The 12,254-nt window shown below is 43.4% G+C and overlaps 2 protein-coding genes across 3 annotated transcripts in view; one reads left to right on the top strand and one right to left on the bottom strand.

The window, feature by feature from the left end:
* gab3 (GRB2 associated binding protein 3) overlaps nt 1-1,275 on the bottom strand; it is a 34,775-nt gene extending 33,500 nt beyond the window's left edge. The window contains exon 1 of the mRNA XM_035625364.2: nt 1,123-1,275. The gene's annotated coding sequence lies outside the window, so the exon portion shown is untranslated. The remainder of the gene's footprint in view (nt 1-1,122) is intronic.
* Nucleotides 929-8,823, top strand: nufip2 (nuclear FMR1 interacting protein 2). 2 transcript variants are annotated; one of them, XM_035625360.2, is made up of 4 exons: nt 929-1,327; nt 3,280-4,974; nt 5,861-5,893; nt 6,617-8,823. In XM_035625360.2, the coding sequence occupies exons 1-4, from the start codon at nt 1,171-1,173 to the stop codon at nt 6,667-6,669; spliced, it is 1,938 nt and encodes a 645-aa protein (XP_035481253.2). In that variant the 5' UTR covers nt 929-1,170; the 3' UTR covers nt 6,670-8,823. The 2 variants fall into 2 exon arrangements, with proteins under 2 accessions (XP_035481253.2, XP_035481254.2); XM_035625361.2 differs by lacking the exon at nt 929-1,327 and adding an exon at nt 1,358-1,582.
* Nucleotides 8,824-12,254: the final 3,431 nt, after the last annotated feature.

Genomic DNA, 12,254 nt, shown 5'->3' with positions numbered 1-12,254 from the left:
CAGTCAAAAGACTGTTTCTCTCTCCACAAGAGGGAGCTGCAGGTTCTTTAATGTCCCATGTGAGCAACGTTGCACTACAGTAAACCACACTAGCCCATGGAGTCCAGATTACAGTGCAGTTTGTGAAACGTAACTTCTTACAGTGTGATGTGAGGATCTTATGCTGTCTGGGACAGACTGCTACATGTGGCTACATGCTTTCACACAAAGTGCATTAGTCGCTCTACAAACTCCAGCACAAACCCCTTTGTTTGACTTGTCAATCACTAAGAATTAGGCTCAGATCAACATGAAATGATGAGTGATAAGGGGATGATCGGTAGATTTCACAAACTTGGTTGCGTCAAAAGGACAGAAAATCACTCCGCCCTGCTCCATCCGGACACTTCCTGAGGATACGTGATGAAATCTTTGATAAATCTTCTATTTATGTTTTGATTAAAAGATGATTTTTGTGTATGCGTGCAGGAGGGGATCAGCCAGAGTGGAACAGAACACTGGCTTTTTCCAGGTGCAATTTGTGATATTATGTATTGAGCAAGCAGAAATAACACGTACATTATATTACATAACACAGGTATAGATGTATGCAAAAAAAAATGTCATGCAAGGAGCATTATTCTTAGTGTCCAAATTTGCTCAATTTGCACAAATTCGCAGCAGGAACTCTGCTTTATCTTTTCATTCAGTGTGTGAGAATCAGGAATATCTGAGGACAGAGTTACTGAAAGTTGGTTTTCCATTCCGGGGGGCAGGGGTTGCTCTCCCCGGGACCCTCCACCAGCGTGTGTCCACCGGCTGGAGACGTGGCAGAGCCTCAGGTCATATGATTTGAGTTCATCCACGAACCCCACCCCGTTACTGCCCACCCCCGAAAACATTTGGTTTTGGTGATGTCGCGTCGTCCGTTATTACAGCGCACAATAATGTCAGTTTAAACATTTCTGCCAGGCGACTCAAAGTGCTGCAAAACGTCCCCCTGCACGAACACCGGCCCCGACCTCAGTGGCGGTGACCACCCGAAAAAACAGAGCCATTTTTAGCCGTTTACTGCTGACGTTTACACGCGCTTCAAATAGCTTCCGTTTTACACTGCTGGTGATTGGACTGCTCTCCACTCACCCGCCGAGCTAGTTCACTGGCTGAGCGAGTCCGACGTTGTACACTTCGATGGAGGATCAGCCCAGCGATCGGGCACAAGACAGGCAGCAGCAGCAGCAGCAGCAGCGCGCAGGGGACAGGGACACGGCTCAACACACGGCCGCTCTGAACAATGATCAAAGCCACTTCCAGCGCCAGCATCAGGAAACGCAGACGAAGAAAACAGGTCGGGCCATCCGGGGGGAAAGTTAGCTAGCGCCCTGCTAGCCTTAGTCAGCTAATGTCAACGAGCCGACCGGCGAACTGAACGCGAGCACCGTCGCGGTCGCGCGGCGCGGCTCGGCTCGGCTCGGCTCGGCTCGCTTAGCCGTTAGGACAGACTACAGGCTGCTGTGGGTCGGAAGTGTCTTTAAGAAACGTTGTGAATGTGAAGAGCGGCTGCCTGGTTCGACCGACAGTCGCAGGAGAGAGCGACCCTCGGGTGAGCTACGTGGTTAGCTGACGTCGCGTGACAGTTGTCGCCGGTGGTGGTTTGACATGTCGGGGGTTGACCTTGTGCGCCGGTTCCAACATCCATGTTTCTGTTTTTGCAAACGCAACTGAGTCACGTCAGAAAGCCCCGCCGGGTCACCGTGCGGTGCTAACGCACTACCTGCCCCCCCCACACACACACACACACGGCGAACTGCCCACAGCCGCCACCACCACCACCCCCTCAGTCATGTCTGCATGCCTGTGTCCAGTTTAGGAAGACGAGCCGGTTCCACTGGAATGTTCCGAGCTTCCATTTCCTGTCGGCCATGTTAGAATAGCACTGCTAGCTTAATGCTACCATCACCTGGCTAAGCAAGGCTTTTTGTGTGTGTGTGTGTGTGTGTGTGTGTGTGTCAAAGCACGATTCTTTATGTTGGTCGTGTGTTCACGTACTTGTGTTGCAGGTGCCGGTCGGTTGTCCTCTCTCATGGCCAACTATCGCAGCCTGGGCGTGCTTGACGCCACACGCGCCGCTGGCTAGCTGTCACTAGCTAACGCTAGCTAACGCTAGCTGTCACTAGCTAACGCTAGCTAACGCTAGCTAACGTTAGCCGCCTCTTGGCGGGGCCTGTTGCATGTTGACCACCGGTCGACGTGTGAGACAGGACCCGCAGCGGCGTGACCACGACCACTCGCGACCATTGTTTTACTGCAGCACAACTCGAGCTGCGACCACCGACGTCGCTTTTGTCTGACAACACGTCAGTAGGAAGCCTCTGTGCTAAAGTGAAGCGAGGCTCGTGGCCCACAGACATGAGGGGGGAAACCCCACGTTGACACAGCAGTTCCCATTCCTCCCCAAAGCTCGGACCTATTTATGGTTCCCTGCCAGACCCAACATGTATTTTTAAAAGCCGCAGTGGCAACTGCGCTCTAATGTCATATCAGACATTTTGCCACAAAGCCCATCAGCTCACAACCCAGCATGCATCTGACAGTTGTAGCAGGCATCACGTCTCTTTGACCTGTGAAGCACAGTGATCACCCAGCTCGTGTTGGGATGAGTCAGGATGGTCATCTTTCATGGATCACTGTGACAATGGCACAATAATTGCATCCCCCCTCGTTCTGACATTTATCCTGTGATAAAAGTTGCCGGACATCGGCATCATCTTACATTTGATAGCTTTCTCTTTTTGACAACAGTGACTGCTGTGATGATTTGTCAGGAAAAGAAATATGACCAGTGCGTAGATTGTTGTGGAACTTGAGTACCCCGTTAATTTTGGTTTGCACGTGAAACGACAGTTCAAGTCTGTGTGGATTAGCAGTAGCACTTTTTAATGCCTAATGTGGATAATTCATACATGCATCAATTTTTTAAATATTAATTTCAGTTTAGTTTAATGGTAACATCTTTATCATATCTCAGTTTTTTTGTGACTTTCTGTTCCTGCATTGTTCATTATAATGAATTATAATTGTTCCTACCTGAATCATTGCATTATAAATGCATTACAAAAAAATTGGTTGGATTGCCCCCCAAATATCTAATCCTTACATACATTTTTAAAAAGTTAAATGTATTGACACAGCTGTTTTGTAAAATTTCTAGCAGATGGGGCCGCTTCTGCGAGGGAGTTTAAATGCATGGTTGAGTTGTTCTGTCATTTCAGTATAAACTGATTCTGTTTCCCATTGCAGGCAATAAAAAAGTGAACATCAGTGACGAGGAGGGGGAGAAGAATACACATCTGTCTGATACTGTTGGCATGTCGCATTCCCCCAACAGCAATGGTAACAGACACATAAGTAGTACAAATGTGAAGCAGAAGTCAACGCAAAAGCTCTACACAACTGTTCCAAAAGTGAGCAGCAAAGGGTTGGACCATAAGAAGAATATGGACCTTAAAAATGACAAGGAAAAGGCCTTTGATTTGAATCATCACGAGGGCCCGCCTTTGGATAAGAAAGACTCCGTTTTGCTTCAGAATGGCATTGTAAACTGTGGCTTTATTACAAATGGCTATTCTAGCAGGGACAATGATGGGAGCGGTTCTGAAGGTGGATATACAACTCCGAAGAAGCGCAAGGCCAGATGTAACAACACCAAGAACACTGACAATGTGATAAAAGACAAGGAGAGAGACATGCAGCAGGGCAACACTACACAGGAGTCCGGGGCTTTTAATCTTGAGATGACTGAGAAGGGAGTGACTTCTAGACTTGATGGCTTTAGAGCCGCCCATAAAGCAGAAGCTCAGTCAGCAGCAAGACGCGCTGCTGTGTCAGAGGCTTCAGTGGGTGAATCTCAGAGGAAAAGCTCTGATGCCAAAACGATCGGCACCTTTGGTAAAAAGAATGAGGAAAGGCACAAACCCAAGCTTTCCTCGCCTTCAAAAGAGGACTCCTGGACTTTATTCAAGCCCCCTCCAGTATTTCCTGTGGACAATAGCAGTGCTAAAATTGTTCCCAAGATCAGTTATGCAAGCAAAGTTAAAGAAAACCTCAACAAAGTAGCTCAAGGTGGAGGAGAGCCACTGCCTCCTCCTGTTAGACTGTCACAGGTCCCTATGTCTGCTATGAAAACTATCACCTCATCTAGCTTTACTAATGGTCCTGTTTCTGGAAATGGAAACAGTTGCCCATCAGTGGGTACCTTCTTTGCTCCTGCTGCTAGTAGTATTGCACCAGCCCCATCTATCCCAAGTGGCGAGAATGTAGCATCTCCTTTGGAAAGTAACTGTAGCTCTACAACTAGTCCTGTAGATGGAGAAGCATACGAGCTTAGAAAGTGTACTCTTTTAATTTACCCTTTAAATATGCAACCTGTGCTCCCTAGTGCTCGTCACCTTGACCCACCGGCTGCTCAGACAAATCAGAAAGCCTTGGGAGACATCTTCCAGAATCAGTGGGGGCTTTCCTTCATCAATGAGCCCAACTTGGGGCCAGAAGGAGGAGGTGGGCAGATGCCCGCGGAAGACAGGACTGGTGTGGTCACACCTCAAAGCGAGCGTCAGGCTGCTGCAGCCAAGGCTGCCCAGCCCTGCTTTGATGTTGGTCCATCGTTCTTAGAGCCCGGCACTTTGGCTCAAGACCCAGAGAAAAGGACTCGTGCCCCTTGCAATGTGTCTAATGCTTGTTTTCCTGCTTGTGTGACGAGCGACGGGGAGAGGAAGCTGCAGCCATGTGGCCAGGAAAAGACAAAACCTGAGGCCAGGGGTGCAAGTTCTGCTGCGCGCGCCTCCAGTAAAGACAGCGGTGCTAAGCCTGCACAGGGCCGGCTAACCACTCTGCTGTTTGGCTCACCTAAAGAACTGGGCCACTCTAAAGACATTGGCAGAAGGTCTAGCTGGGGGTCCTTTGACGTCAAAGCTGCTGTCACTTATCACACTAAAGGTAACTTCAACCATCCACTCTATAAGTTGTAGCCCTTTAGATTTCATTCATCTGGTGTCAGCTGCGGTTACAGCAAGTGCAGTTCAGTGCCACAGCAAACACTCCATGACCAGCTGGTTTATCTGTTCAAATCTGTGAAATAACTTTTAAAATTTTTTCAGTAAATACGTCAGTCAATAATTGCAATTGGTTTTCACAAATGGGCACAAATGGTTTTCAATATGACAGCAGGGCAGTGTAAGAGGAGCTTGGTCACTTTCTCCAGTTCCCCATGGCGGCTCATTCTCAATTCATTGTTGCCCTAAAAAATGTTAAATGATCCATTAGCGAAAAAATGTTGAAGATGACACTCTAATTTTTAATGTTGCTCGGCGAATCACAGTCGAACACTCAAGGAATACACATTGCTTAGGAACAACAGAATCCCTTGCCAACCCGAACATGACCCACGACCAACTGCCGCGTGTTAGAGCCTCAGTGACAAATATTATAGGTGTTATTGAGAGTGCCTGAGAGTAAAAAAAACAAAGAATGATGTAAGTATCGACGAGATGACAATTACAATTCATACTGCAAGATTACATGCTGCATCGTTCCCTGTGAATCCCTCATTAACACTGAAAACTACAATTTAGAGGTCATAACAGAATGTAACTGAAAAGCTATTGCAGAAAAAAACCCTGCAACAGTATCAAAAACAGAGTTTAGTTTGATCAAATTCTCAGGGATTACAACCAACTCAGGAGGTTGATACACAATGTATGAATGATTAAATGAAAACAAATATTTAAACGCAACTTTACACTGTATTATAGAGTATTGGAGGCTTTTGAAATATTATTAGAGCAGATTCTGAGATAATATTTGTTTTGTTTTCCTTCAACAGAAATGGAATCCATTTTCAACTTGCAAAAACAAGGTAAAATGTATTTTTATTTTATTTTTATTTTAATTTTACAAATGTTGAGACAATTCAGTTTGATCAACTGATTTGGATCTAGAAATGTGAGAACATAATACCTACTCATCCAGGGTGCAGATGGAACAAGAGACTGATTGGTGGTTGCATGATTGTAATTTTTTTGCGTGGTTACTGTTACATTATCAACGTTCATGTACATCCATTGACGGCCTTTTAGTACATAAATGCTGTTAACCTGCCCCCGGTAAACTGACATCCTGCTCTAACACTGTGAAGGACACGCACACGCACAAGCTCATGGTCACAGAGGCTGCGTCGGTGTGTTTGACATGTCTGCAGAGAACAGACAGCTGTAGATCGCTCAATTTACATAACAGTGAATCCTTGGGAGAACAAAGGACACATTTGTTTTATTACTAAACAGCAAACACACACAACCCGAGGTAATCTGCAGCAGACGCACGGCTGCAGTCACTGATCCTCCAAACTGTCTGGTGATGTCAACACAGACGTGAAATCAATGATGTCTGAGGCACTGTTTGCCAAACAGTCAACCGCAAGCTGGAATGAAATATTCCATTAATACAAGAAATTTATTTTTTATTTGTGTGTTGGATATTTTGATACTAGTGTCTGTGATTTTTTTCTTTTGTGTCACTAAGACTGGGAACATGTGGAATAACCAAATCTGTTGCCTCCCGTCTGTCCCTTCTGCTGCAGATCCAAAAAGAGTAGTGGTTTATGACGAAACCAAGGATGGACCTGATCAGTGAGGTAGCTGCTCCGCAGTACTGAACCTTCTCTCCTGGGTGCTGCAGTTATCTACCTTGGACAATCCTAAATCCTGTTGGGTAGATAAAGTGACAACTGTGAAAACAATGATAGTTTAGCATGACAGATGTTCCTTTGGAATCTCGGGCGGAATAACAGACATTCTTTTGTGGGCATCAGACAAACACACACACACACACACACTCTGGAGGGACAGTCAAGGAGCTGACCGGTGCCTCTCCAACATGATGAACGGACACTTGCGACTTTAAGCTGTTTGTCTCGGGGCTCTTTGAGGACGATGTTCAGGAGTTCAACAAAAGGAAGGCGTCTAGGACTGCGCCTCCCTAAGCCTTTATCCTGTTGAACTGCAGCAGCCGTCAGTCTGACTATGGGATGCCTCAGTCATTTTCTCTTTTTCTTTTCTTTTTTCCCCCGCGTATTCAAATGAGTTCATGGTAGATATGTTAGACGTTATACATACACATCTGTGTGCAAGCTTGAATTCATTGTGAACGGAAGAACACACTGCAAAGAATGCCTTGAAGTTGTGGAATAAGGATCTTTGGAGTTCTTGTGACAGCTCGTAGGTGAGGCCCCGTCCAGGAAGGGAGAACCTCTTCTTAAAGAGCCCAGAAATTAAACGCTTGCTTCTTCTTTTTTTCTTTTCTTTTATACTGTTTGGTCTGACGTAATGTGAGTGTTATCTATACTGCAGTACGACCCCTGAGCACAGGTACATAAGTGCCCCACGTTGAAGGAAAGTCTTGCCCCTACATTTCATCGTTTAATGACATTTTTTTTTTGTGCTAAAGATTAAAAATGAAAAATGACACAAAAAAAAATCAGGTCTCCGTTAAAGACAAAACCTTTTTAATCTTTTAGCTTCTCATACATTTCATGAAGATCGTCATCGGGTCAGTGCAGACTGTTCATAGATTCAGACTGGTGTACCTACTGCTGAGATATGAATTCTTGAATTTAGGAATGAACTGGGCGACAAACTGTAAAGTAAGAGACATTTCTTCCAATAAGGTCTTCTGCGTTTTGTGCTGTGTGTTCAGCAGCAAGACTCAGGATCTCCATACTCATCTACTTTTGCCTGCGTTTCTGTCTGCTTCGACTCCTCTTGTCAAAGGAACACGTGTTGCATTCATAACATGGGATTTATTTCAATTTTTCCCCTGACTCAGCATTTTTGTCTTTACTTTTTCAGTCTTATGGCATTGTATTTCCTGCATGTTTACTGGTGGAAAATGAATGACTCAGAGGTCACTGTTCATCGCCACACTAAGATTACAGTAACACGCCAACAACTGCAATACTAAATCCCCCCCCCCAGCCCCGGCTAGCCACTTTTTTCAAACCGTGTTGAAATGTGAAGATGAGTTGTACTATTATGTTTTGCTGTAGATAACCTTTACAAACCAGTGTGCAATAACCCCCATATGATCCATGCACACACGTGTGTATCATGGGTTTTATGGAGCCACAAAGTCATCACCCAAGATTCGGCTGTGGCCTGCAGTTTATTTGTTTCTTCAAAAATGGTGCATTTTCAGTTTTATTGCACAAGGAACTTTTTTTTTAAAAGAGCTCACGTTGAAAGATCTAATCAAGTCTATGGAGTCCAAATTTGCGAACTGCTAACTGGCCTAACTAGCTATGACATCACTTTCCATCACCGTCTCCAAATCAGGATTTGGTTTATTCAGCAAAACTCCAGAAGATATGATTTGGTTAATGTGTGGAATAATAGCACTTTATGTAAGCGAATTGCTTTTATCTTTTAATTACTAGAGAGATCTATATGTACTGACGAGAAATACTCCTTGAAAGAATGGCTTTGGGCTGTTACTTTTCAGAAAAAAAGTTGATAAATACAGAATTATTAAATGTAACTCAGGTAGTGTTGACAAAGCCATGACTATGTTGAAAAAAAAAAAATGTTTTCTGCCAAATGGCCCTGTCATGTAATGTTCTCATAATTGGAAATGTTGAATTGGGAATCCTGCTATACAGTCTCATATGATGTTGTGACAAAACGCCAAATAATGACCTTTTTTGAGGAAACCTCACATGGCATGCACGGTGCTGTCACTGATCATTTTGGGCTTTAAAAATGTTCAGTTCCCCATTTTTTATTTTATTTTTTTTTTTAAGAAAAAAAAAAAGCACATTGCTCCATGCGCTGTTTCCAGTGTACACGCCTGTAATCTTGCTGTGCTGTCTTTGGTTCATTTTCTCCCTCATGTGCTCTAAGTGAAGCACCTCTTGATTTTATTATTGCTGAACATCAGCGGTGGTGTTTTTTGTTTCTAATTATTTCTTTTTATGGGGTAGCTACAATCTTGGAAATAAGCTTTCGAGTACACTTCTCTCCACCGTGTCTAGATTAGGCGGCACCGCAGCTCGTACCCGTGAAGCCGAGAGAAAGTCGAAGTTGACATTTAACTTCCACGTCTAATCGCAGTCAGTTGGCTCTGTGGTATTTGAAATGCTTTGTTTTTAGGCTTCCACTGTGTTGCGTGTGATGGATGAGTGTATTATCAGATGCTGCCCTCTGAATAAGACATGGTTGACGAGGACGCAGGGGTAACCGAGGAGATATTGCCCGTTAGCATTTAGACTTTCACGTTATCCTTTGTGCTCGTGGTGATTGACATTTAATCTGGCATAAAGTTTCTGCACAAAATTTGCTGTTTGATTTCCTCTGATTGCCCATAATCCACAGACGGAGTGATATAATCAGGTTACCACAATGTCAAATTGTTCAGGCCGAAAGCATTATCGGTGGACAAGTGATGCATCTATAGGCTTCTAAATGTAAAACAGGGTGATCAAAGTGAACAGTATGTGATGTTACTGTAGTCTTATGATGAATAGTTTTTTTGTGCGTGTTTTGTTTCGTTTCTTCGAGAGGATTGTCCTGGTTCAGAGAAATCAGAGAATCTCTTCTTCTCCCGGCCCAAGGCTCCTTTTTTTCAAGCACTTATATACAGCAAAAAGGCTAATGTTGAATATGCATTTATAAAGATAGAACTATTAGCATTGTAGCCTGCAAACCAAAAACAGGTTCTCGAAGCTGAGTAGATGTTTTAATCAGTGACGGATGGAGGGGGGTTGAGTGAGTGACTGTTGGTGTGTGGAGCAAAGAAAGCGCCTGGTTCATGTGTGTAGTGTCTACTACCCCCCCACCCCCAGGACGCGCAATCACTTCAAGGATGCCGAAGGAGGCTTCCTGGTCGTGAGTGGCGAGTTCTGGGTCTCGTTGTTTTGTGGGTGGGTGTGCATAGCGACTTCTTCCTATTATATGCAAGTTTCTTATATAATTTGACGCCTTCTCTCCCATCTCCTCCTGTTGTTCCATGTTCAGGTGCCTGTGTAGAAAAAGGAGAAAAAAAAAAGACAAAAAAACAAACACTTTTACAGCAATTTTGATTGTTTAAAATTTGCTTCCAGCATATATCCGTGCCATTTTTTGGGGGGTAACATTTGCAATGCTGATCAAGTTTTCTCACAGCTAATCCTAATTTCTTTTTTTTCTTAAGTGACATGGACGCAGCTGAAAGCGATGAGCAGTGTGTGTGTGTGTGCGCGCGTGTGTGCAGATTTTCCGTGCATGTGCTGTAGGTTTAAAAATGTTTTTTTTCTTCCATGGCTTGTGTTCAGACAGCCGCTCGCTGGTCTGTACTCATGCCAGTCCATTGTCGAGTTCACGTCTGAAGTAGCACATAATTAATTTCAGCTGATTTAACAAAATTATGTTTTAACATATGTTTTAAACACGTTTTGTTTTTTTTGCATTATAAACTAATTTATCCATAGATGCACAAGTAGGATGAGACTAAAAGGAATTAATGATACAGAAAATCAAGATGTCTCATTTTTAATGAGTTGTAGATGATTTAGTCATTGATCAAGACTGACGTAGACTTATTTTCCCCCCCAATAGCACCATTGTTAATATATTTGAAGTTACTCTTTATTTCCAGAAGATTTTCTACAAATCACTCTAATGCGTTTCTTCAGATTAGCTGTGATGGAGTGAGGTGCATCAAAAAACACTGCATCCCAGAGTTCCTCGTTAATATATATTTTATTTTGTAGTGTTGTCGATCATGTTGTGTGAGGGGGAGTGAGGTGTTCACGTACAGTTCAACAACTGAATCTGCTTTCGCCAAAGGTACACTACTCAGATTTTCAGCTACTGAACGGAAAACGCACAGACGGGGGGAGGGGAGGGGGGGTGGGGGGCATTGTTGATGATGATGATGTCATGACCAGCTCGCTAACGTTGGTGAAGGGGAGTCACTACTGTAGCAGCTGAATGTCACTATGGGCGTGTTGTCATACGGTGTGTGTGAGAGAGAGAGAGAGAGAGAGAGAGAGGAGGAAATCTTGAAAAGATCAAAACAAATACCGAAAGTGCTGCTTCTTCATCCAGTAATCAGTCGTCTGTAATGGGAAATGCTGGACTTGGTGTTTGTGCTCAACTTAAAAAACTGTCCCTTCTTTTAATCTGTCATTGCCTCTTGTGGAACTGTTTGACTTTAGGGGGGCTTTTTGTTTTTTGTTTAAGTCGGCGACACCTGAGAGGTACGGTGTTTCTGCACGTGGACAGTAAAACTTGGGGGACATGTTGTGCCGAGTCATCTTCTTGTTTTGTTTCCGTCATCTCAAATGGCTGTTGTGCTGTTTCTTCTTTTTGTCTGCTCCTCCTCTAATCACGTCTACACCTCTTGTCCCCCTAAAATACTGTAAGAGGCAATAGCATTTCATTTTCAGATGTCTTACAGGTTGACTTTTTTTTAAGTGAGCAGTATGATTATTTAATTTTGTTTTGTTTTGAATTTAACAGAAGTGTCACATTACAATGTTATTTTTTTTAAAGCATGATAATAACCCTCAAATTCCAAACTATGTAATAGAGTCAATAAAAAAAAGAAAAGAAAACTCCAGTGTTCACAACTTTAGTTTCCATTAAAATGTCAAATTTTCATGAAGAATTGTGTGTGTTGTATTTTTTTCTTTCACATTTCTGCCATCTGGTGTTGATTTGGATTGAATATTCGTTAAATACCTGCTGCACAGCAGTGTTTCGATCCTGATCATCAGGATCAGCTCATTTGCTACGACATCGTCTTCATCACGTGTACGAGCACAAAACACGATTCATTTGATTTACAGCACATCTACAGTTCTTGGACTTTTGCTGCTTTAATCAAATTTGTCTGAAAATAGTTTTCAGTAAAACAGATTTTTACTTGTAATACTAGTTTAGCATAGTTTTATTACTCAAACAAATAATCTGATTATTTTCCTCAATCCGCTGGTGGAGTAAAAATGTTGAATCATTTTTTGGTGCAAATCAATTAGTTTCAAGTGATATCTACAATCTAAAATTATCTTTTTGGTGGGGTGGGCACAGTTAACGCACGTCTTCATGTCTTCAGTGTGTTTATTTCTGTTAGGCTGCAAAATGTTGGTCTCACTTGGGGAACCGTGTGAGCACTTTGGGCGGAGCAGGGATTTCATTGCTTTGCTGAATAATGGTGATCTAGAGTCAACTGCCTGCAGACAAATC

The sequence above is a fragment of the Scophthalmus maximus genome, chromosome 2 (assembly GCF_022379125.1).
Source record: "Scophthalmus maximus strain ysfricsl-2021 chromosome 2, ASM2237912v1, whole genome shotgun sequence".
In the NCBI taxonomy this organism is placed as follows: Eukaryota; Metazoa; Chordata; class Actinopteri; order Pleuronectiformes; family Scophthalmidae; genus Scophthalmus; species Scophthalmus maximus.
Note: the sequence above shows the minus strand (reverse complement) of the source record. Positions and strands in the feature narration are given on the sequence as shown.